At 43.8% G+C, this 26,911-nt stretch overlaps 1 protein-coding gene across 1 annotated transcript in view; it reads right to left on the bottom strand.

Moving 5' to 3' along the window:
* LAMB2 (laminin subunit beta 2) overlaps positions 1-26,911 on the bottom strand; it is a 3,750,789-nt gene that overhangs the window by 439,882 nt on the left and 3,283,996 nt on the right. Inside the window, exon 26 of the mRNA XM_044078730.1 lies at positions 19,059-19,300. Coding sequence (XP_043934665.1) covers positions 19,059-19,300 — 242 coding nt within the window. The remainder of the gene's footprint in view (positions 1-19,058; positions 19,301-26,911) is intronic.

Below are 26,911 nucleotides of genomic sequence, written 5' to 3'. Positions count from 1 at the left end.
AACCCTAACTCACCTAAACCTGCCCTAACCCTCACGTCCACACAATCGCACACATACCTAACCCGTGCCCTAACCCACACTAACACTCACATCCACACAATCGCACACATACCTGAATCTGACCTGTAACTTTCCACCACAGCACTAAAAATACCAAAGCAACAGAAACGGACAACCAAATTCTTTCCCTAGGAAAAAATTTAGGTTTCTGTTGATTCGATATTTTGAACATTTGCTTAAATAAGTTTGATCAATCAGCGTTCACTTTTTTAAGCATTCGCTGATCTAATATAGACCCGTCTGCAAGATTCCCTTATTGGGATGTGCAGGTAGGCTTCCTTCATATCCAGTGTTGCCAACCAGGCATTTTTGCCTAGCATGGGAAGCAGCTGATGAAGAGTTAGAATCTTGAATTTTGGGATTACCAAAAAGGTGTTTAGGATAGACAGGTCCAGAATAGGACACCAGGAATTGTCTTTTCTGGGTACCAGGAAAAGTCTTGAGTACAAACCTTGCCCCCATTCTTCTTCTGGGACAGGTTGAATAGTTCTGATGCTTAGAGGAAAGAGAACTTGCATTTGAGCCTCTGCCCACTGATTTGGGGGTAGGTCTGGCCAACCATTTGGGATTGGTAAGGAGTGGAGGTGGGATCTGTATCCTTGAGAAACTATATTTAAAACCCATTTGTCCTGGGTAATGAGTTCCCAATTGTTTGCATGCAGGGCAATCTTTCCCCCTAAAGGAACAGTCAGTTGAGCAGGGCTTAGAAGGTTTAAAGTTAAGTCAATGAGACAGTTTACCATAGGGGGGAGTCTTACTACTCTCTGCTTTGGAAGTGGGAGCCCCCCACTGCTTAGGCCTGTGAGTACCTTGGGACTGAAGCCTGGGTGTTCTGCTGGTTCTGGGTTTGGACTGAGAAGGCCTAGAAGAGGCAGGAAAGGACCAATTCTTAGAGGGCCAATGCCTACTAAATCTGGGAGGCTGTACTTGCAGGAAATCTTTAACAGTTTGCATAGATTTAGCTTTTTCCTCCATCTTTTTAAGTACTTCTTTTGCTTTGTTGCTAAACAGGCAGTCTTGGTTTAAGGGAGTATCCAGTAATTTAGCTTTAACATGATCTGGCAAAGATTGCTCCTTAAGCCAAGCATGCCTTCTAAGTACAGACCCAGTGACAGCAGGCCTGCAAGATGCCTCTAATGAATTAAAACCACATTGCAAAGTACGTTTTCCAACTTGTTCAGCAGAATGCATTAAATCCTGAAATTCTTTATTTTCAGCACAGTCAGGAATCAACACCATTTTCTGTTTAAGCAATCCAATAATATGCTGCTGATACTTTAACATATGAAACTGGCAGTTTAAGGCCCTAATGGCCAAAGTTGCAGAAGTGTATACCTTCTTACCCCATCTATCCAGCACCCTGGAATCTCTATCAGAGGGGGTAGGGTTTTTGGCAGTCGTAGCCTTAATGCCCTTGGGTCCCTGTGAAATGGTCTTAGGATCCGCAGTAGGATTTCTAAAGAGGAACTTGTGAGAGTCACGTACCCTGTAATACTTATCAGGTTTTCTGGGAGCAGGAGGTAAAGTGTCAGGGGCCAGGCTAGATTCCGAAAAGGCATCTTCTACAATGTCCATTACAGGAGGGATAGCTAAAGGCCTGTGTTGAGGCTGGAGTAAGAATTCCCTAAGCCTCTTTTTGGAGTCAGAGTAATCCTGGCTTTCACAGTGGAAATGCTCCCTAGAGTATGCAAGGTTTCACCAAAAGAGAAATCCTCTGGAGTGGAAGCAGAGGGAATGCAGTCCTCTGCATCAGAATCCTCAGAGGTAGATAAGGGCAAATCCTGGTCATCAGAGACAACAGAAATTTCAGAATCCTGATCAGAAGAATCAGAAGGAAAATCGGTCCTAGGTCTCTTAGAGGGAGAAGGGTGGCTTCCCCTGATTAGAGTAATAAGGCCTTCAGCCATTCTTATCATTTGTTTTTTAGGCATAGGGGCCCGACCATGCAGTCTGGGCGTCGGTTTTCTGGGCATGGATCAAGCTTTAGGACTTGAAGAGGAAGATGGCGTCGATTTAATATGCAAGTCAGTAGGCCTGAATACACCCTCAGAAGCTGGTGCCTGCACAGCGGCTCCGGATCCATCCAAGGTAGAGACATCCGCAGGTTCCGCAGTCGAAGAAGCATCTCACAGCATACCAGACTCCGAATAGGTCTCAGTAGAGGCCTGCAAATCTGAAGTAGCGGCTATCAGGGGCTGCGAAAGTGCCTCACTGAGTACCGACGAACTGGCGACTAGCTTAGGAGAAGCGTCGTCGGCAGCTTTGGACCTATGCGGTCTGTCTCTGTCTTTATCTTTGCGAACCGAGTACCAAAATATTTAGATGCGAAAATGAACCGACAATGAATAGTACGAGGTTTGAATAAGGCATAAAACTGACAGCGAGGTACGTCGTGGTCTGAGCCTAAGCAAGGAATGCAGTACGAATTAAAATCTTTATGAGATATTTGCTTTCCACAAGAAATACAATTGTTAACTTTTACTAACATCGGTTTAGAGCAAGAAAAAGGAACCCTAACGGGGTACTTAGCTTAGTTGAAGACTTTAGATCGAAAACGCGAAAATGAAAATTTCAGGAGTCAGCTGACCGGCACTTGCAAACTGCTTCTACTTCGGGCACCGCATGGCAAGAAAGACTGATGTAATGGCGTCGGCTGCATGCTTTAGACCCCTGACTACCTGACATCATGGAAGATGAGACAGCAATCGACGCAAGACCCGAGACTTAGACAGTCAGGCCGACTGAGGGCTACCTGCAAGCAGATAACCCAAATGTGATGACTGCAACAGTGAAACACGAAGAACATCAGCACATGTAGTCACAGTACCAAGTAAAATTCACTTGTACAAATAGTGCCAAAAATCAAATATATACACTTAAATCAAAAATAAACCTTTTACATCAGCATAAATAAACATTTGCTTAGATAGTCCCTCGCCAGAAATGGAAAAAAAATCTCCACATAAAATGCAAAAAAGTAATTTGCAGAAACCCCCCCCCACAAATTAATGATAAAAACATCTCTAGCAGTGTTAAATCAGACGTAAATATCATATAAATGAAAAAAGTGAAAAATACAATATTTTCCTGTCAGAACCTCAAATACAGGAGTTCCCAATGTTCAGCTGACACCAAAGGGATTAAGTTTCTCAGTACGGGTAATAAAACACTTTACAAAAGCCCTACAACTGCTTAAAAGTAGTATTAAACATACATGCAACACAGCAGTAAGTTATTAAAATAAAAAAGTTAACACACCTGAATATATATATATATATATATATATATATATATATATATATATATATATATATATATACACACACATATATGTATGTCTCTGTGTGTGTGTGTGTGTGTGTAACAGTATATATATATATATATATATATATATATATATATATATATATATATATATATATATATATATATATCTGCATATGTTTTAAATAAAACAGAAAGAAATCAAATGTATATAATAGTATACAGAAAAGGGAAGTTACCAAAGGGATCTTACCTGAGTCTGAGAGCTGTAATCCACCAATACAGCCTGCTGAAGAGACTTAAATGTGTAATTCCAAAAGCTGGCACTAAAAGATTATAGACACCTGACTTTCTGTGACAGCAGTTAGGCTTCCCCTGATGGGAGGGGCCAATCCTCTATCACAGGGAGTCAGAGGAGGGGATTCTCAGCTCTGGAAAGCTGCCATCATAGTTTTGTGCAGGCACAGAACCCACATGCTACTGAGACAGTGCGAATGATGAACATCATTGATTTCATCCTTGCCAGTGTCTTATAGGTTCATAGGTCCATAGTTAGGTACTAGGCTATCAGCCCAAGGGCCTACGTAAGCCTAGTCAGCAAGGTTCCATAGCTTACGCCACCCAAGAAAGTTATTTTCCTGTGCCACTGTCCAGCAGAGACACAGAAGTGATCCCCAGGGTGTATTTCCTATTTCCCATCCACTCATCAAGATTTTTCTTGAAGAGTGCTAATGAAGAACTTTGCTTGACATAGATTGGTAGCTTGTTCCAGAGTATAGGAAGTCTCTGGGACAAGAATCTATGCCTCCAGCGTGTCCTCTTTATTGTGGTGACAAGGTTTAGGTCCCTAGAGCGTGTAGCTCGGAGGGATTGGGATTTCTTTAGGTGTAGCATGTCCAACAGCTCTGGGTTTGACATAGCTTTATATGTTAGGCAGAGATCACCTCGGAGTAGGCGATATGCTACGGAGTAAAGCTGGAGTTTTTTGAGGCGGTCAGTGTAGGGCATTTGTTTGAGGCCAGTAATCCTAAAGTTTACCAGTTTACCCTAAAGAAAGCTAGATCTGGGAGATATAGGTTAGGGTTTAGTCCTCCTTTTGTTAATGTCTGAATTGGGTAATGGGTCAGAAGAGAGAGCTCACATTCCTTTTTCTGGGGTTGAGGTACCCAAGTTGTTGGGCTTGGAAGCCATCAGTGGCAGGATGCTGGCCTTTTTTTGGGTAGCCACATACTTTTCTGAAAACTTCTGGTAATGAAAGAGGGATGAGGCAGGCATAAAAGAGACTGACATCTTAGAGCCTTGTGCACAGTCTGGTGATGGCAGGTCCTCAAAGTCCAAAGAGACGGACAGCTGGCTAAACTCAAGAATAATATCTGGTAGCCAGGGAGCACAAAACTACCATATTAAAGCAGTAGGAATATCAGATAAAATAATTTCTCAGGTGTTTTCATTTGCTGAACCACTGAGTGTACCTGGTGACCAGTGTCTACTTGTAATCCAGTAGAAATAACTGGCTACTGATAACAATACCGCACTGCTGCCTCTACAGGGGCAATGACAGAGGTACCACCGTGGAACCAGAGCCCTCTGGCCTTTGTAAAGTTGGCAGGATCTCAGCATCTCTGCACACCCTGACTACTTCCTCTGCTATAAATTTTCTAGGTTCCTCCATCTTGCAGGGGTACTTTTAAGTTTCTTCAGGCCTACGGGAAAACGTCCCAGCATATGAAACTAAAGAGTTGGCTATCTCCTATCTCAAGGACAGGAGTATTTGATGATCTGGGAAAGAAGTGAGGTTTTCAGCTCTACTTTTCAAAGCCTTCTTTTAAAAGTAGGAAAACTACTTAATGGTTGACATGAAGTGATTCTCCCCAACACAGAAAAAGCAGAAAAGTGGAAATTCTTCAGCAAGAAATGTATGTCACTGGCAGAGGGTAATTTTTTTCTCGGGAATATCATTAGTCTTAGTAAACTTAAGGAATACACATTCCAAAGACATTTATCACTACTCAATAACATGCAAAAAGCTGTTTGCAATAAGAAAAGTAAAAAAACTCAAAAAGGCTACTTAGAAGTCTCAATGTATGACTGAATAACTGAAAACTCTGACTGTGGCAAAAACAAATGAAGATGGTAGAGATTTATCTCCCTTTTGTACCTGTCTAATGTCTCTGGACTGGGAAGGAGATCAGCCTATGCAAGCAAACATCCAAAGCACTGGATGTCAGACCAGAAGAGTGGACGCCTACCTACAAATTCCCCTTCTTGATGAAAGATACTACAGTACCGATCCCCGATATATTGCAATGTGGTGCATGTGTGAAACAAACACACACACACACACACACACACACACACACACACACACACACACACACACACACACTGTTCAATGCAACATTCTTTTGAGCTGTTGTGACAAACGATATACATTTTTGTTACAAGAAATATATACATATAAGGAGTTTCAAGATGGTTGGCTGCACACTAACAGCTTGTTTTTAGTTCTCCCAGTGTGAAAACAGAAACTCAGCAGAGAAGGCCAGCAGACTTGTATTTATGGGTGAATTTCAGTAACTGGCTAGTAAGTATACTGCCAGGGTGCCAGGAATAAAGAAATACAGAAGACCTGGAAAAAAATCACCTACAGAAAGTGCGGAAGAAACACTGACTAGGGAGAGTTCTGCAGCTGTTCAGCAAAAACTAATGCAACCTTCAGACATAACCTACACGATGATATAAAACAACTGCATACTGACCTGGTTAAAACAAAATACTGACAGAGTATATTAACACAAACAACAAAAGGCTGGAACAAATGGAAGAAGCTTTAAACAGACATTCAGATGAGATAATAAAGCTGCAAAAATCACACATCGAAATGAAGAAAAGGCGGGCTGAATACGAGGCTGCTCAGGAAGAGAGGTTTCAAAAATAATAGAATTAGAGGGCAGAGCACGTAGGGAAAACTTGAGGTTTTCAGCTACACCACAGAAGCTGGAAGAAATAGACTGCATTAAATTTATGAAAGCACAAATAAGCAGCTGGACTAGTATTCCAGAGCAGGACTTATTAGTTGAATGGGCACATTGTGTGTATGCTCCAAATCTAGCTATAAGAAAGCAACCTAGACCTTTAATGGTAAAGATACAATACTCCCAGCAGAAAGAATTAATTTTGTCAAAACTGTGGCAGGACAACAAAATACTAAAAGTAGTTGAGAGCAGAGTGTTTGTGGAGAATGATTACTCAGTGTACACCAGGCAAAAGTGAAGTAAACTCATCCCTCTGTTCAGTGAATGCAGAGACACAGGTGTGCAATAAAAACTGCTGTATCCAGCTGTCTTCAAGGTATTCTTCCCTGGAGGGACATAATCATTTTTTGATGAAGTGCACGCTAAGGAGTAGATACAAAAGTTTGTCCAACAAAACTGATCTGTGAAACAGAAGGAGATTTGGTTTCTCGCTCCTCTGGTAATAAAGACCACAGAGCACCTGTGAAACCTATTACAGTACTTCAACGGAAAATGTTGGAGAGAAGGAAGGGAGCATGAGAGCTGACCAGAAGAATCAAGAGTACGATGGAAATGAAGCAGAAACAGGATTTGGGTGATGGAGAAGAACAGTAACATAATCAGCAACTTAGTGTGGGATTAAAAATCATTAACTATATTTGTGCAATATGACAGCACAAAAAAATCTGGAAACATTGGACTTCTCCAAAATTTGATTGCTGAGTGGGGGACTCAAGCATATGTCCTATTTCATGTCATTAAAGTTCAGAAAAATGCTTTTGGGAGGGGAAGAGAGGGGAGAACGCTAAAAAGAAGATACGTACTCACCATAGCGTTCCATGCTTGTTGTCCATCTCGCCTTCATTCTTTGCTGGTTGCGTTCAGAACCGAGAATTGGTTCTGACATGGCCTATACTAAAACTCAAGAGCTTCCACTGGCTCGAGGCTATACCCCATCCCATCATGCTTAGGGAGATTACCCAGATCTTGTTTGTAATTACTAGCAACCTTTGAACTTCTAGGGTTGCCTGGTCCCTCTGACTGGGTGGAACATGTAGGACTGACCTCTTTTCAAAAGGGGAAGAGAAAAAGGTTATACAGTTGCCTCCGGATATGATCGCTTCTACCCATTTGTCGTTTGTTATATTTACCCAGGTGTTGGGGTACAGTGACAAGCGACCCCTGACTGCCTCTAGAGATGGACAGATGGGCCTCCTTTCTGGAGAGCTGGAAGGGCCTACCAAGGAATGTATCCCTGTCACCCTGATTTTGTGGACCTCCTCTGCCGCGAGGTTGGCATCTTTCATTGCTGTTTCCCCCATCTGCCCCTGGGGGAAGAAACACCACATGCATTCAGAGGCTCTCTGGGAATTAGAGAACCACATTTTTCCCCCTTCTGGCCTTTGGGGTAAGGCCTGGTAGGGAGGGAAAAATGGACTCCCACAGAAGAAACAGTATTTCCCACTTGCTCGCACCTGGTCAGAGTCTCTTTCACTTTTGGCCCGAACAAGGATGAGCCATCAAATGGGGTGTTGATAAAGGAAGACTTGAAGGGCTCTGTAAACACGCATAAGCGCATCCGGGAATGCCTCCTTAAGGAGATTCCTGTACCCGCTGCCCTACTCGCTCCTTCGGCCGCATAAGAGATAAGCCACTTGGAGGAGTTTACCATGGAATTTAAGGTAGAAAGCTGAGAGGTCACCTTGTCTGAAACTCCCGCAGCTGCAGAACCTTGGAGGGTATCACCTAACTCCTTCAGAAGATCCCTCTGAAGCCTAGTAAAATGGGCCAAATAGTTCAGCGACCTAAGGGTAAAGGCTGCTGATGAGAACATATGCTTTCCATACCTGTCCATCGTACGAGATTCTTTATTTGGTGGATGGACAGATGAGGAAGTCTCAGACAATTCCTTTTTGGTGGCTGCTGCCACCACCATAGCATCTATCGGGACACCTTTTGTGAGAAAATCCTTGTCGGATGACGTTGTAATAAATTTATTCGGCCAACACGGAACAGGTTCCACAGATTCTGGAGAGCCCCATGCCTTTCAACTGACTATGTTTAGGAGTTGATTGAAAGGTGGAGTTACCCAAGAGGTGGAGGGGCGAGACCCAAAAGCCTCCAGGTATGAGGACTCATCCTCAGAAGGGTTAATGGACTTTAAGCCAACTCTCTGTTTAAGATTTTATAGGATGTCTGCAAAGGAGACATCCTCAGAGGGTGATCCAGTGGTGGTGCTGCGGTAGCGTTGTCGCCTCACAGTAAGACGTTGTCCTGTTCGATTCTCAGCTAAAGCATCTTCTGTGTGGAGACATGCGTGAATGGGCATACCTTCGTTGAAGGTTGTGAGTCAGAGCTGGCAACTCGGCACGTAAAAATCTACTGCCAATCATTAGCGGACAGGAGTTCCGCTGTGGTGACCCCTAACCGGGAAAAGCTGAAAGACACAACAACAACAACAACCTTTCCATCGTACAAGATTCTTTATTTGGTGGATGGACAGATGAGGAAGTCTCAGACAATTCCTTTTTGGAGACTGCAGTGGTGGTGCTGCGGTAGCGTTGTCGCCTCACAGTAAGACGTTGTCCTGTTTGATTCTCAGCTAAAGCGTCTTCTGTGTAGAGACATGTGTGAATGGGCATACCTTCGTTGAAGGTTGTGCGTCAGAGCTGGCAACTCGGCACGTAAAAATCTACTGCCAATCATTAGCGGACCAGAGTTCCGCTGTGGCGACCCCTAACCGGGAAAAGCCGAAAGACACAACAACAACCTGTCCATCGTACGAGATTCTTTATTTGGTGGATGGACAGATGAGGAAGTCTCAGACAATTCCTTTTCGGTGGCTGCTGCCACCACCATAGCATCTACCGGGACACCTTTTGTGAGAAAATCCTTGTCAGATGGTGCTGTAATAAATCTACTCAGCCTCCATGGAACAGGTTCCACAGATTCTGGAGAGCCCCATGCCTTTCGACTGACTATGTTTAGGAGTTGATTGAAAGGTGGAGTTACCCAAGAGGTGGAGGGGCGAGACCCAAAAGCCTCCAGGTACAAGGACTCATCCTCAGAAGGGTTAATGGACTTTAAGCCAACTCTCTGTTTAAGATTTTATAGGATGTCTGCAAAGGAGACATCCACAGAGGGTGATCATGGGGACCCTTCTCAGTCATCTAGGTCCATGTCTGAAGTAATAGACTCCTCGGGGCAGTCTAGATGTTTCCTCTTACATGTCCTCTTCTGAGGGACCTCTCCTGAGGGCTATTTGGGAGGGGTTTCAGAAGAGATGTTTTCACCCAATGGGGTGTCCTGGAACTTTGGGTCTCCATGCCTGGGGTGTGTGTGTGTGTGTGTGTGTGTGTGTGTGTGTGTGTGTGTGTGTGTGTGTGTGGATGATAAAGAGGCAGACTCCGGCACTTTTGGGGGAAGAGTGTTTGGATCCGAGAGTGGAGCCATATGGGGCAACAGGACTCTCCTCATGACTTAGAAAGCACCACAATCCTGCTCCAAGGGAGCTTCCATGTCTGAAAAGCCAGAAGACTGCCCCCGATCCAAGGGAGTGGTCACTGAGGGATCAAGCTCACCTGTGCCAAAGCCCCGAGAGGTAGATTCAGATCAGACAGCATCGGCCCCTAGACCCCTCAACAGACGATGGCACCGAGGCGTCAGAGCAGAAGTCGGGACTGAAGATCCTGGAGCAAGTCTCAGTCTTGACGGTTCCAATACAATCAAATCCAAGCACTCTGGCTCTGAAGCCACAACATGGGTCAGAGGAGGAATCGAAGAAGGGGAAGGGATGGTTGTGGGACCTGAATCTTTCTGGGCTGGGCTTGACAGAAGCTTGGCCAGAGCTGAAGTCTGTAAAAGCCTCTTGACCACCCACTCCACGTCGTCGTCCGAGAGACACCTGGAGGACCGAGAGGACAGGGTCAAGGATCTGATGAATTGTAAGATAGGTGAATGCAAGACTGAGGAGACCAGTTCTAGAACTGGGGACCGGCTCTGCAAGTGATACTCTATCGGCTCCAAAATAACCAGTGGACCCGAAGAGGTAGCTTTTTCAGGCCCGAAAGCCTTCGGGTCCATGGATGAATCCTTTGCCTTCTTCTTCAATGGTTCTGATTCTGGGGTCGTGGAAGAAGACCTCTTAGAAGACTTGTCTGAACTAAGGGATTGAGACTGGTGGGAGGATTTCAAGGAACTCTGTTTCTCTTCTAGTGCCATGGGAAAAGAAACTTTTACTAATCCAAAAACAATCAACTTGTTTTTCCTCTCCAATAATACTCTTGAGCCGAATGCATGGCAAAAGGAGCATGACTCTTCCAGATGGACAGCACCTAAACAGTACACACAACTGGTGTGTCCATCTGTCAAGGACATTTTCTGGCTGCATCAATCACATTTTTTGCAGCCCGAAGGCTTAGTTTCTTTAGCATCTTTAGACATAACTAGCAACAGTACAAGGCAGACTAATTGACAATCAGAAAAACAACTTTTTTTTTTAATATCAACATCTACATACAACTACAAACAAAGCTACGAGAAGCCAGAGGAGAAGTCTCTAACTTAAACGACAGTCTCCGCTAGCCAGTGGAGAAGTCTCTAACTTAAATGACAACTCCTCACTGGAAAAAAGGCAAGGGAAGGGAGGAAGCCCTTTGAGTTAAATGGGCTGAAAGGGAGCTCTCTAATTCAAATGGATTACCTAAAGAAGCCCCCCACCTACTTTGGTTTTAGTGAACAATAAAAAAACAAAAAAAAGACTGGACAATATAAAACCAAAGTAGGTGGGCGGCTGTGCTCCCCACACCCCCCCAACTATATATTCTAACTCCAGGATCGCAATCCTGTGTGGAAAAGGACATATACATTTTATTTATCTTTTTCTAATTGTTGGGCAAATGAACTGTCAGGCAAATGAACTGTCGGGCAAATGAACTGTCAGGCAATTGGGCCGCCTGAAACTTCTGTTGGGCAAATGAACTGTCAGGCAAATGAAGGTGATCCATATATATCTATATCTATATTTATATATATATATATATATATATATATATATATATATATATATATATATATATATACATACATATATACAGGTTTTCTATGACTTACGCGAACGGCAGGAAGTCGAACGGTTTCCAAGGGAGAGGAAACTGGACCAAAAGTGGTCCATCACAGCTAGTCGAGTTGCATAGTGCACTTGACCTTTCAGCAAGCGATGTGCCGAGACTGTGGAGGGAGGTCGTGCTTCAGTGAAGAACAGGGAAGTAGCCCATTTCCTCACTGTAGGGGGTGTGACATGGTGGTTGCAGGGGGTTACAGCACCCCTGTTAAATAGTAGTGGTAAGGTGAGTAAGATGGGTGGAAGACAAAAATGTCGAAAATGTTGTATACATCAAAGTCAGCCTTATTTTCTAATGTTGTAACTGTCCGACCTGACCCCTTTCGAACATGCTATAATAAACCAACATATATATGTATTAACCAGGAAAGTCCGACTTGGAATGAAGCCAATTTTCATTGGTGGCCCGGGGAGAAATGCTCCAGACACATGTCTTTGTAACATGGGAAGAAACCCACACGAACACAGGGAGGACATGCAGACTCCACACAGAAGGCACCCCAGCCGAGAATCAAACTGGAGAACCTCTTGCTGGGAGGTGACAATGCTACCGCTGCACCACTGCGCTACAAACACACACACACACACACACACACACACACACACACACACACACACACACACACACACACACACACACACACACACACACACACACACACACACACACACACACCTGTTACAAGAAAGTATATACTATACATGTATGTATGTATGTATGTTTTCTTGATGTTCTTCATGTTTCACTGTTGCAATCATTACATTTGGGTAATCTGCTGGCAGGTTGCCCTCAGTCGGCCTGATTAACAAAGTCTTGGGTCCTGCGTCGGTTGCTGTCCCTTCTTCCATGACGTCAGGTTGTCAGGGGTATAAAACATGCACCCGATGCCATTACATCAGTCTTTCTTGCTGTGCGATGCCCGAAGCAGAAGCAGTTTGCAAGTGTCGGTCGGCCGACTCCTGAAATTTTCGTTTTCGAGTTTCAGAACCAAAGTCTTCAACTTAAAGCGAAGTACCCCATTGGGGAAACCTTTTCTTGCTCCTTACTAATGTCAGTAAAAGTTAATTACATTACTTGTGGAAAGCAAATACCTCAAAGATTTTCATTCATACTGTATTCCTTGCCTAGGCCCTGACCACGACGTACCTTGTTGTCAGTTTTCTGCTTTATTTAATCAGCGCACAATCCGTCATCAGTATATTTTTTGCCTCTAAATATTTCAGTTCTCGGTTTAATTATCCAGAAATGTCGTCAGTTAGCCATCCAACTACCGGCATTCCAAAAAAAAAGCAAAGATTAAGACAGAAACAGGCCGTAGAGGTCCAAAACTGCTGACGACGCTTCTCCTAAACCAGTCGCCAGTTCTCCAGTACTCAGCTCCTGATACCCGCTACTTCTGATTCGCAGGCCTCTACTGAGACCCATTCGGAGTCCAGTATGCGCGAGATACTTCAACTATGGAACCCGTGGATGTCTCTACCTTGGATGAGTCTGGAGCCGCTGTGCAGGCACCGGCTTCTGAGAGTGTATTCAGACTTACAGACTTGCATATTAAATTGACACCGCCTAGATTACTAAGGCCTAAATCTCGATCCATGTCTAAAAAAACGATGCCCAGGCCACATGCTCAGGCCCCTATGCGTAAAAAACAAATGATAAAAATGGCTGAAGATCTAATTACTCTAATCAGGGGTAGTCAACCCCCTCCCCAAGAGGCCTAGGGCTGAGCTTGATTATGAATCCTCTGATCAGGATTCTGTTTCTTCTGACTCTTCTGATGACCTGGATTTGTCCATATCTAGTTATGAGGATTCTGAAGCAGAGGATTCCATTCCCTCTGCTTCCCCTCCTGAGGATTTTTCTTTTGGGGAAACTTTACATACTTTAAGGGAGCATTTCCAATGGGAAAGTCAAGAATTTTCTGATTCAAAAAAGAGGCTTAGGGATTTCCTTCTTCTACCTCAGCACAGGCCTTTGGCTATACCTCTTGTACTAGACATTGTTGATGATGTGTTCTCGGAATCCAGTTTGGCCCCTGATTCCCTGCCTCCGGCTCCTAGTAAACCTGACAGACACTACAGGGTTCCTGAGTCCCACAAGTTCCTTTTCAAAAATCCTGTTGCAGATCCAGGGGCCCAAGGGCATTAAGGCTTCTACTGCTAAAAATCCTACCCCTTCTGATAGAGACTCCAGGGCGCTGGACAGATGGGGTAAAAAGGTTTATACTTCTGCAACCTTGGCAATCAGAGCTTTAAACTGCCAATTGCATATGTTAAAATATCAACAGCATATTATTGGACTGCTTAACCAGAAAATTATGTTGATTCCTGACTGTGTAGCAAATAAAGATTTACAGGATTTAACACATTCTGCTGAACAAGTTGGAAAACATACTTTGCAATGTGGTTTTGATTCTTTAGAGGCCTCTTGCAGGGCTGCTGTTACTGGGTCTGTGCTTAGAAGACATGCTTGGCTTAAGGAGCAATCTTTGCCTGATAATGTTAAAGCTAAATTGTTGGATGCTCCTTTAAATCAGGACCGCCTGTTTGGCAACAAGGCTAAAGAAGTTCCTAAAAAGATGGAAGATAAAGCTAAATCTATGCAAACTGTTAAAGATTTTTTACAAGTGCAACCTCCAAGATTCAGTAGGCACTGACTTACTAAGAATTAGTCCTTTCCAGTCCCTTCCAGGTCCTCTCAAGCCAAACCCAAGCACAGCAAAAACCACAGGTTTCAGTCCCAGGGGACTCTCAGAACTAAGTAGTGGGGGGCCTCCACTTCCAAATCTGGAAATAACAAGACACCCCCCCTATGGTAAACAGTCTCAATGACTTCCCTTTAAAATTCCCAAGCACTTATCTTTTGACCGCCCCTTTGGGGGGAAAGATTGCTCTTCATGTAAAGAACTGGGAACTCTTAACCCAGGACAAATGGGTTTTAAATATAGTGTCCCAGGGATACAGACTTCATTTCCACACATTGCCAACACCAAGCGAGTAGCCAGACCTGCCCCCAAATCAGTGGGCAGAGGCTCAAAAACAAGTACTTTCCCTCTTAAGCATGGGGGCTATTCAATGGGTACCAGAAGAGGAAAAGGGACAAGATTTGTACTCAAGGCTTTTTCTGGTACCCAGAAAAGACAAATCATGGCGTCCAATCCTGGACTTGTCTATTCTAAACACCTTTCTGGAGATTCAAAAATTCAAGATGCTGACTCTTCACCAATTACTTCCTATGCTAGGCAAAGATGCCTGGTTGGCAACTCTAGATTTAAAAGAAGCATACCTACACATCCCAATCAGGGAATCTTGCAGAAGACACCTACACTTCAAAGCAGGCTACTCGCATTATCAATTCTCTGCACTGCCCTTTGGCTTGTATACTGTACTCAGGGTATTCACAAAGTGCCTGGCTCCATTTATTGCATTTTGCAGGCAAAGAAATATTCAAATATATCCATACCTAGATGATTGTCTAATTCAGGCAGAAAACCAGGGCATACTTTTAAATCATCTGGCATTTGTAAAAAGGGTTCTAACTTGTCTGGGGTACACCATAAACGAAAAGAAATCACAACTGGTACCCTGTCAATAAATTACATTCCTGGGTGCAAGCTTGAATACAACTGCCCAGATGGCTTTCCTCACGCCAGAAAAGCAAATTCATTTGGTAACTTACTTCAAACAAGTAGCCACAAAAACCCTGCTATCTGCAAGACAAATACTGCAAGCCTTGGGGTTCATGGCCTCCTGCATTCTTCTAATTTCATATGCAAGATATGAGGAAACTACAATGGCATCTAAAAAATCTATGGAGTCAACATTATCACAGCCTGGAAACAATGATTCCTATCATACCTTGCCTACGCCTGGTGTTCCAATGGTGGGCAGAGGCCTGCCACCAAAACAAGGGACTACCATTCACACTACCCCCTGCCACCCAGACCCTAACTACAGATGCATCAGACTATGCATGGGGGGCTCATCTGGCAGGGAAGTGCATTCAGAGCAAATGGAACCCAAATCAAATGCACCTACATATCAATCAAAAAGAAATGTTAGCTGTATAGAATGCTCTGACAGCCTTCAAGGACTACATTCTTCCAGGACAACTAATGGTAAAGACGGACAACACCATGGTTATGTGGTACATAAACAAGCAGGGGGGCACACATTCCTACCCCTTCTGCAGACTAGCCATGGCATTGTGGAACACAGCCTTGAGCTACCAATTGCACCTACAAGATCAATTCCTGCCAGGAAAATTGAATACACTGGCAGACAGACTAAGCAGAAACCTCATGGACCCACACGAGTGGAAACTGGAACCAAGGATTTTCAACATGTTGACAAGCGAATGGGGGAGCCCAGACATAGATCTATTTGCCGCCCCCCAGAACTACCAGTTGGACAAGTTTTGCACAAGGACTCCCCACAAACAAGCCTGGAAAGTGGATGCTCTGTCTTTCAGCTGGAAAAACCTATCAGTCTACACCTTCCCCCCACTGCTTCTGCTCTCCAAAGTTCTACTAAAAGTCAAACAGGACAAACCAAGGATGATCTTGATTGCTCCAGACTGGCCGCGGCAATACTGGTACCCCCTCCTGCGCAGTGTGTCGCAGTTATCTCCATGGCACCTGCCTCAGACCCCTTCCCCTGCTGTCTCAGCAGGAGTACCAAATTCTGCACCCTCATCTTCCAACATTGAACCTTGCAGCCTGGCTAATCACTTAAATTCACCCTTATCATCCCTCAGCAAACCTGTGATGAATATCATCTTGGAGGCAAGGAGACCTAGTACTAGAAAATCTTATGCTGACAAATGGAAAAGATTCTGTGCCTGGAACCAATCTCAAGGGATGAGCACAGCATTGCCCAATTTACCTCAGATTTTGCAATACTTAACTGAGATGCTTCACAAGGGCCTATCTTTTTCCTCCATTAAAATCCACACCAGCTATTTCAGCTAATTATAACACAGAACCTCCCCTCTTCTCTCATCCTCTGCTCAAGCAGTATCTCAGAGGGGCAAAAAACTTGAAACCACCCAGGAGAGCTCCAACCCCTGCCTGTGACCTTAACTTTGTTTTGGAGAAACTCACTCTACCTCCTTTCAAGCCATCTGCTACTGCAGACTTAAAATTTCTTTCTTGGAAAACAGCCTTCCTTTTAGCAATCACTTCAGCTAGAAAGATATCTGAATTACAGGCCCTTATGGCAGTAGAGCCTTTCATCATCTTTCATGCGGACAGGGTATCTCTCAGGACCAATCCATCCTTCATGCCCAAGGTGGTTTCCAGTGTGGCTCTTAATCAGTCCATTCATTTGCCAACCTTCTTTCCCAATCCACTGAACAAAGGGGAACGGATTCTGCATTCCTTGGATGTGCACAGACAACTTATATTCTACTTGGACAGGACTAAACCTCAAAGAAAATCTGAACAACTGCTGGTAGCATTTGCTGCAGGGGCAGAGGGGAAGGCTATTTCAAAACAAACCATTTCTAAATGGATAAGCCATTGCATTCATTTCTGCTATAAGCACCATGGAAAACCTATCCCCCAGGGGATCAGATCTCACTCCACCAGGGCTGCATCTACTTCTGCAGCCTTTCTCAGAGGTGTTCCTACCAGGGACATCCTAGAAGCTGCTACCTGGAGCTCTGTACATACTTTCACCAAGCATTATCATTTACCAATTTTCTCTAAATCCAGAGCTGACTTTGCCACTGCTGTCTTGCAGGCCTTATAGCTGGCCCTAATGCTGTATAAACTCCTCCTCCCAACCATAGCTTTAGGAATCTACCCAAATGTAATGACTAACAGTGAAACACGAAGAACATAGTGCAGTTGTGTACACTTACCATAAATGTAGATGTTCGAGTGTATTCACTGCTGCAGTCCTGGTTACCCTCCCTCCAGCCCTCTAACTTTTTCTGGCTATACCTCTACTTTCCTTTACTATGCTTAAAAGCCTTTTTGGTGTATTTGCTTTTTGTTGGAGGTATACCTTTGTGTTTTTATGTTTATTTGCTCCCCATTAGGGGGGCACCTGACATCTGGGGCAAGAAAAACTGATGTAATGGAGTTGGCTGCATGTTTTATACCCCTGACAACCTGACATCATGGAAGAAGGGACCCAAGACTTTGTTAATCAGGCCGACTGGGGGCAACCTGCCAGCAGATTACCCAAATGTAATGACTGCAACAGTGAATACACTCGAACATCTACATTTATGATAAGTGTACACAACTGTACTTTCTAAAAGCCTGCAGTGAATATATGTATGCATGCAAATGCATCTTTCTCTCCATATACATGTAATTGCACATGGGTGCAAACACACAGACGTATAAATGAATAATAATATAATATATATAATAATATATATATAAATTATATTAAAAATATATATAATAATAATGTATATAAATATATTATAAATATATATAAATACATATATATATATCTCTATATATCTATCTATATATATATATATATATATATGTATATATATATATATATATACACATTTATGTATATATAACAAAATAAATAAATAAATGGATGGCGCAGTGGTTCAGCGGTAGCATTCCCGCCTCACAGCAAGAGGTTCTCTGGTTCAATTCTCGGCTGGGGTGCCTTCTGTGCAGAATCTGCATGTCCTCCCTGCTTTCATGTAGATATATATTGTATGTGTATATATATCAGAAATACTTTATCGATCCCACAGGAAATTGCTTATGTTACAGCTGTACAGATAAACATAGACCAAACAAAATATTACACAATTAGATATTTTAGACTATGCTCACTTATGTTACCCCACATATATAACAGCAATGACTGACAAAGGTACAATGTTGACCATAGCCAAAGTATTAGATGAGTTTGATGCCACACACAGTACTGACATGAAACAGTGAGCCTTTCGTGTTAATTACCACTCACACCTGGACATGGGACATTGCACATTATGATACTTCAACTAAGGTATAGCATATTGCACAAAGGATTATTGCATTGATGATTAATATATACATAACCATACATGGTTTGCTATCAATTATTCGACTGTAACACAGTTGAAAACTGATATTGTCGAACCAAAATGTCGGGTCGCACATCGAATGAAGAAAATGCCGAACAAGATGTCCAAAAATGTCAATGTCGACATTTTCAAACTAAAAGTAAACTCGGAGACTGTCTGCCTCTCAAAGTTGCCAGACTACGCTGCGCCCCCCACACCCCCCCTACTTATACATACAAACTCCGGGATCGTACTACAGTGAGGGTAACGGTACATTTCCCGATCCCTATTATAGTGTGATCTGGCTTGTAATGTCGGAATTCACAACAGCGAATGCTGTATTGCATTCGCTGATGTAAGTTCCGACATTTCTTGTGTCAGTGTTTTGAGTCGACATACGGCTCACTCGACATTTTGTAAATCGCACAAGTTGCGATCGAAAAATTGATAGTAAACCCTCATACATGTATATATAATATTGAATTTATTCACTGTTACCAAAAGAAAATTCACTGTTCGATAACATAATAATTATATGCACAAAACAAAGAGCTGTATATGACCCTACCTTCTCATTGATTGTTTTTATGTCCAGCAGGTTCACTCTAGCTGACAAATCATTCAGTGCACGTCTGTTAGCAGCATTGGCCCGATTGAAATCATTTTTCTTCTCAGACATTAGCTGTTCAGTTTTGGCACGGGTACTGGCAGACTGGCCAACTATACTGTGAGTACCAACAGTCGAGTCATTTGCTTTTCTTTCTGCTGCTCTTGACTGGTCATAGGATTTCTGAATGCTGTCATAGGCACCTGAGGCAAGCAAGGGGATAATGTTAATTTCTGTGGTTCCATTTGTAATGTCATTTTGCATTTATTTCCAGTTATCACACACATAAAATACAAAACAAAATTCAGAATTTAACCACAAGTCCCTCTTTTTTTTTTTTTTTTTTTTTTACAAAAAAGAAGTCATGTACTCACCATAACGTTCCATGTTTGTTGTCCAGTATCTCGCCTTCAGTCTTGCTGGTTGGGTTCAGAGCCGAAACTCGGCTCTGACTTGGCCTTATATTAAAGCTCGAGAGCTTCTACTGGCTCGAGGCTGAGGCCTATCCCAGGGTACTTAGCTGCTGCTCCCCAGATCTCGTTTGAGGGAGAAAGATTCCTATTATATATTCAGTATCCAAAAGGATAATATCTGAAACATACTGTCATAAACTTAACAAGAAAGGGCAAGAAGGGAATCAGACCTTATCTGCCAATTTATGAGAAATATCCTCTACATCCTCCAGGTGGGGGATGGCTGGGAAAGATGGAAGACTGAAGGCGAGATACTGGGCAACAAACATGGAACGTTATGGTGAGTGCATAACTTCTTTATGTTATGTTGTCCCATCTCGCCTTCATTCTTGCTGGTTGGGACAGAGTCCCCAGCACCTTTTTCTTGGATGGCTCAAGGGAATAAACTCTTCAGGACAGTAGAACCAAAGGATGCCCTGTTCCAACAGGTCACATCTACTTTGTAATGAGTAATAAAGGTATGAGGGTTAACCCATGTAGCAGCAGCACAAATTGAATCTAATGGAAGTCTGGATTGAAAGGCAATGGCGGTAGATACCGCTCTAGTTGAATGCCCTTTGATTTTCCATGGTGGTTCTTTATTGTGGGAATCATAGACATATGTGATGGTCTCAGTAAGCCATTTGGACAAGTTAACTTTTGAGATTGCCAAACCTTTTTTATTTTCTGAATAGGAAAAAAACAATTGGTCTGACTTTCTGAATTCTTTGGTCCTATGCAAGTAAAAACGCAACTGTCTATGGACATCCAGTTGGTGGAGTTTATACTCTGCCTTGTTGCCATAGTTAGGAAAAAACACTGGTAATTCTGTATTTTGGTTTACATTCGCTTGAGAACAAACTTTCAGTAAGAAGGAAGGATTTGTTCTGAGGGAAATTCTATCTTTGTGGAAGATCAAATAAGGTGGACAGACAGACAAGGCTTGCAACTCTGATACGCTCCTGGCTGAAGTAACTGCTGTCAGGAAGAGTGATTTCCAAGATAAAAATTTAAATGAACAAGATGATGCTGGTTCAAAAGGACGCAGGATCAAAGATGAGAATACTAGATTGAGGTCCCAAGGAGGAGGAGGTTCTCTGAAGGGTTGTTTTAACAGAAAAGTACTCTTGAGGAAAGCTTTGCATAGTCTATGGGACATTAGACTGATCCCGATTCTCCCACATGATAATTAGAAATAGTAGCTAACTCAACTCTAATAGTGGCTGCCGCTGCTCCTTGATTAAAAGTTTCTGTTAAAAATTCCAGAATTGCAGTTATAGATGCTGTAAAGGGATCTATATGTTTTTTGTTAGCCCAACAAGAGAACCTCTTCCATTTGCTTGCACAGAGTTTCCTAATCGTCTGCTTGTGCAAGGAGAATAGAATGTGATGAACTGCAGGGGACAATTCCGGAAGCCTGGCTAAGATCGGAAGTGGAGCAGCCAAGCTGTCAGCTTGAGGGTGTGGAGGAGAGGATGGAGCGTTCCTGACTGATGTGTCAGAAGATCCGGCACTGGGTCCAGGATCCATGGGTCCTCCTGAAGGTAGGGCCAAAGAAAGGGGAACCAAATCTGACAAGGCCAGTATGGCGCAATGAGAATTAACCTGCGACTCAACAACTTTGCTTTCTGGATAACCTTTGGAATCAAGGGAAAGGAGGGAAAGGCATAAAGAAGTCCCAGAGGCCAATAGTGAACCAGTGCATCCCTTGGTGACCCTCCCGGAGGGGAGATTAGGGCAAAGTAGTTGCTACATTTGGTACTGAAGGGAGTGGCAAACAGGTCGCGGTAAGGCTGGCTCCATTTGTGAAAAATTTGATTCGCAACTTCCTGATTGAGGGACCACTCGTGAGGCATGAGAATCGCTCTGCTTAGCCTGTCTGCTATAATGCTGGATTTCCCTGGGATATGCGTTGCTATCAGAAAGCATTGAGAAGATATCGCCCATTGCCAAACTCTCTGGGCCTCTCGACATAGGGGGTAGGATCTGGTTCCCCCATTTGTTGATGTACCATACCATTGAAATATTATCTGTCTGAATTGCAATAGTCCCCAGGGGAAGAGAGTTCTGAAATGCTTGCAATGCCAGAAGCACTGCCCTCATCTCTAGGACATTGATATCCAAATGGTACTCGTGATCTTTCCAAACCCCTTGGACCATATGTCCCAGATAACCCCCCCACCCTATCTGGGACACGTCCATGGTTACTGTAGCGACAGGTTGGGGAAGTACAAATGGTCTGTCCGTTGCTACCTGAGTGGATTGAACCCACCAAAGTAGATCGTTCTTGCAGGAGTGTGTTAAAAGGATCTCGTGAGACATGGGTAACTCCTGCATGGACCATTGGGCGAAGAGTAGCCACTGCAATATTCTCAAGTGAAGTCGTGCCATGGGAAGTAGTGTTATGGTTACTGCCATAGAGCCTAGGACTTTGAGGACAAATCTTGCCTGTACTCTTTTCTTGTTGAGTAAGATAAGCACTTGACTGCGTAATGTCTGGATCCTTTCTTGAGGTAGCTTTGCCAACATGTCGTTTGTATTTAAATCTGCATCAATGAATGTAATACACTGTGATGGCAACAAGGCAGATTTTTCAGCATTTATAGTAATGCCTAGTTTTGAAAAGAGATGGATGGTGTAGTCACCTGCTTTGATTAGTAGCTGCTTGGTGGTGGCAGTTAGGAGCCAGTCATCCAAGTATGGAAACACTTGGAATTCTTGACGTCTCAGATGAGCAGTGACTACTGCCATGCATTTGGTAAACACCCTGTGGTGAGTCCAAAAGGCAGAGCTCTGAACTGGTAATGACTGGCTCCCAGCCGAAAGCGTAGAAATATTCTTGCGCGCCTGTCAATCTTTATGTGGTAGTATGCGTCCTGAAGATCTAATGAGCACATTCAACTGTCTTTTCCCAGAAATGGGAGTATAGACTGCAGTGTTACCATCCGGAACTTTGACCTTTTCCCCGACTTGTTTAGTCTGCTGAGATCCATTATGGGTCTCCAGTCCCCTGTCTTTTTTGGAACTAAAAAGAACCTTGAGTAAATTCCGGACCCTAGTTGGTCTGCAGGGACTTCTTGGATGACTCTTTTTTTCTAGCAACGTTTGGATTTCTAGTGTTGCTTGATCTCTTTGACCAGGTGAAATGTCTGGGATAAACTTTGGCGGATGAGGTGGACACTGAAAGGGAATGCTGTAACCCCTGGATATAATGGACTGTACCCATTTGTCTTGAGTCAAACTTTGCCAAGCTTCTGGGTACAGCAAAAGTCTCCCCCTGACTGCCTCCAGAGGTGGACAGGCGGGCCTCCTTTCAGGAGTGCTGGAAAGGCCTAACAGAGAAAGTACAATTTTGTACCTACCATAAATGTAGATGTTCGAGTGTACACCCTGCTGCAGTCATCACACTTGGGTTATCCTGTCGTCAGGCGGTCCCGCAGTCAGCCGGAATTTCAAAGTCTTGGTCCGGCGTCGGTTGCTGTCACTTCTTCCCTGACGTCAGTGCGCCAGGGGTATATATAATGCATCCAACGCCATTTCCTTCAGTTTTTCTTGCCCCAGATGTCAGGTGCCCCCAAAAAGGTGGTCAGTAATTAGTATCAATTTATGAAGTTTTAGCACAAACACAAAATCCCTCTAGCTATAAGCAAATACATCAGGAAGGTTTTGTAGAGATTTAGCCAGTTAGATCAGAGGGGATGGAAGGGGGGTAACCTGGACTGCAGCAGGATGTACACTCGAACATCTACATTTATGGTAGGTACAAAACTGTACTATGTTCATCGTGCTACCCTGCTGCAGTCATCATACTTGGGTAGAATCCCAAAGCTAAGGATGGGTGGAGGATTCATAGAGGGTTAGAGGAGGCTAGAAGGCCCTGCAGAACTGCAGTGGCGAAGCCAGCTCTAGTCTTAGAGTAAAGTGGTAGTGTTTGGTAAAGGTGTGTTTTGGCCTTTTAGCTTGGTTCCAGGAACAAAATCTTTTCCATTTGTCCGAGTAGGCCTTCCTGGTGCTGGGCCTCCTAGCTTCCAGAAGACCATCTATAACTGCTTGGGAAAGAGGAGCTGGCTGGATGCTTAGTTGATTTGCCATGCAGCCAGATTTAAGGTTTTGAGCTGGCTGTGTAGAATCTGACTGTTTTGCTGTGTGAGCAAATGAGCAATTTGTGGCAATATCCAAGGTGGGCCCTGGACCATATTCCTTAATAGTGGGTACCAGTACTGGTGTGGCCAGTCTGGGGCTATGAGTATCAGTCATGGTCTCTCCCTTCTGATTTTTAGAAGCACCTTTGTGAGGAGAGGCAATGGAGGGAAGGCATATACTGTCAGGTTTTTCCAACTGAATGAGACTGCGTCCACTTTCCAAGCTTGACGGTGAAGTGTCCTTGTACAAAATTTTGTTAGCTGATAGTTTTGGGGGCTGGCAAACAGGTCTATGTCAGGAAGGCCCCATTTTTGAGTTATCATTGCAAATACTTGTGGATCCAGTTTCCACTCGTGGGGATCCATGATGTTTCTGCTGAGGTCGTCTGCCAATGTCTTCTCTTTTCCTGGCAGGAATTGAGCTTGTAACTGAACTTGGTAAGCCAGTGCTGTGTTCCACAAGGTCATTGCTTGCCTGCAAGTGACATGCCTGTGACCACCATAGAAACTCCTGTTGTAGGCAAGGAATGAGAGGTATCATCGTGTCCAAGCTGTGGCTGTGTTGAGACCATACACTTTTTAGGTACCACTGTAATTTCCTCATATGCAGCTTTGCAAATGGTATTAGTAGTATGCAAGATGCCATGAAGCCCAAGGCCTGCAGAATTTTTCTTGCAGGGAGTAGGGTCTTTGTTGCCATTGTTTTGAAATATTGAGTCAGTTGTAGTTGTTTGTCTGGCATCAGATAAGCCTTCTGGGCCATTGTATTCAAGCTGGCACCCAGGAATGTCATATTTTGTGAAGGTACTAGTTTTGATTTCTTTTTGTTTACTGTGTACCCCAGGCAACTTAGAAGATGTTTTACAAAAGCCAGATATTGTAAGAGGATGTCCTTGCTTTCTGCTTGGATAAGGCAGTCATCCAGGTATGGGTATATTTGAATTTCTCTTTGTCTGTAGTATGCAATTACTGGTGCCAGGAATTTTGTGAAGACCCTGGGCGCAGTAGATAAGCCAAAGGGCAGTGCAGAGAACTGGTAATGGGTTGAACCTGCAATGAAACGGGAGATATCTTCTGCAACTTTGTCTGATAGGGACATGCAGGTACGCCTCTTTGAGGTCCAACGTTACTAGCCATGCTTTCTTGCCAAACATGGGAAGAAGCTGCTGTAGTGTTAGCATCTTGAATTTGGGTACTTGTAAGAAGGTGTTTAGAATTGAAAGGTCCAGAATTGGTCTCCAGGCATTGTCCTTTCTGGGGACTAGAAAGAGTCTTGAGTAAAATCCTTGGCCTTGCTCTCGTGTAGGTACCAGCTGAATGGCTCTCATATCCATGAGAGCTGTAATTTGTTTTTGTGCCTCTGCCCATTGATTTTGTGGCAGATTTGGCATTCCTCTTTTCATTGGCAAGGTGTGGAAATGGAATCTGTATCCTCGGGAAATTATGTCTAGGACCCATTTGTCCTTTGTGACAATATGCCAGTTGTCTGAAAAAAGTGCGAGTTTTCCTCCCAAGGGAGCTGCCAAGAGAGTGTTGCTTGGTCAGATGAGGTGCAAGTCATTGAGTTTGCCTTCTGGTAGATTGGGGCCTGTCTTCTCCTCCCTTCTGTGTTGCAGTGCCCCATTGTTGAGGTTTGTATTGGGCTTGTGGTTGTCCTCTGCCTCTTGGACGTCTGTATTTACCCCTCTGTGGTCTGTCAGTAGCTGGAAAGGACCAATTTTTAGTTGGCCAATTTCTGCTGAAGTGAGGGGGCTGTACCTGTAGAAAATCTTTGACTGTCTGCATAGATTTTGCCTTATCCTCCATTTTCTTTAAGACTTCTTCTGCCTTAACTCCAAATAGAACATCCTGCTGTAAGGGAGCATCTAGAAGCTTTGCTTTAACATGATCAGGCAGAATTTGTTCCTTTAACCAAGCATGTCTACGTATAACAGACCCAAAGACAGCTGCTCTGCAGGAAGCCTCCAAAGAATCAAAACCACATTGTAAAGTACGTTTGCCCACCTGTTCAGCTGCATGCAACAGATCCTGCATTTCTTTCAATTCAGACTGTTGAGGGAATGTGCTCATTTTTTGTTTTAGCTGAGACATAAGAAATTGCTGATATTTTAGCATGTGAAATTGGCAATTTAGTGCTCTCATAGCTAGAGTGGCTGAGGTGTAAACCTTTTTCCCCCACCTTTCTAGGGCTCTGGAGTCCCTTTCGGAGGGTACAGGATTTTTTGCCATAGAAGCCTTAGCCCCTTTGGGACCCTGGGAGATAGTCTCTGGATCAGCAGCAGGGCTTTTATAAAGGAATTTGTGGGAATCAGGCACTCTATAGTATCTGTCTGGTTTGGCTGGATCAGGAGGCAGAGAATCTGGGTTCAAACTAGAGTCTAAGTAAACATCATCCACAATGTCTAAAACTGGGGGGATGGCTTGTGGTCTGTGCTGGGGGAGTAAAAGAAACTCTCCGAGCCTTTTCTTTGAGTCAGGACTACTCTGTAATGTTCCCTCATAGTGTGTAAAGTTTCCCCAAAGGAGTAGTCTTCAGGAGGAGAAGCTGAGGGAATAGAATCCTCATAAGGGGAGAAGGAGTAATCTTGGTCCTCAGAGGAGGCTGAGGAAATAGACACTTGATCAGAGGAGGCATAATCTTCCTCTTGTCTAGGCCTTTTGTCAGGTGGGGGTTGGGAACCCCTGATTAAAGAGATCAAATCTTCAGCCATTTTAAGCATCTGTTTCTTAGGCATGGGGCCTTGAACTGGAGACTGAAGTGCAGTCTTTTTAGGTTTAATAGGAGTCTTAAGCTTAGGATACGTTTTTATGGTGAGCGTCGTCGGTCTGAAGACGCCTTCAGAACCTGAAGGTGTTTCTGCAGCACCGACATCTCTTTCTGCAGAGTCATCGGTAGGGGCTGAACAAAATGGCTGCGTCGGCCTAGCGCTCTCCGCCAAAGGCTCTGAAGCGGTCTCGGGTTCCAAATCTGCGGTAGTCAGGGGCTGCGTCGGAGCCTCACTGAAGACTGGTGAACCGGAGACTGGTCCAGCCGAGGCCTCGGAGTCTGGCTTGGGCTTAGGCTGCCTGCCCTTATCCTTGCATTTTTTGTGCACGCCGGTAGTCGGTTGCTCCGACGGCATTGTGTAGTTAAATTTTCTACAGAAGTAGTGTTGTGCGAAATCAAAACATCTTTTTATAGTACGCTTATTAAACCTAGCACAAAAACGACAACCAGTGA

This window comes from Protopterus annectens, chromosome 7.part1 (assembly GCF_019279795.1).
Source record: "Protopterus annectens isolate FY-2018-M chromosome 7.part1, PAN1.0, whole genome shotgun sequence".
NCBI lineage: Eukaryota > Metazoa > Chordata > Ceratodontiformes > Protopteridae > Protopterus > Protopterus annectens.
This window is presented reverse-complemented; position numbering and strand designations above follow the sequence as displayed.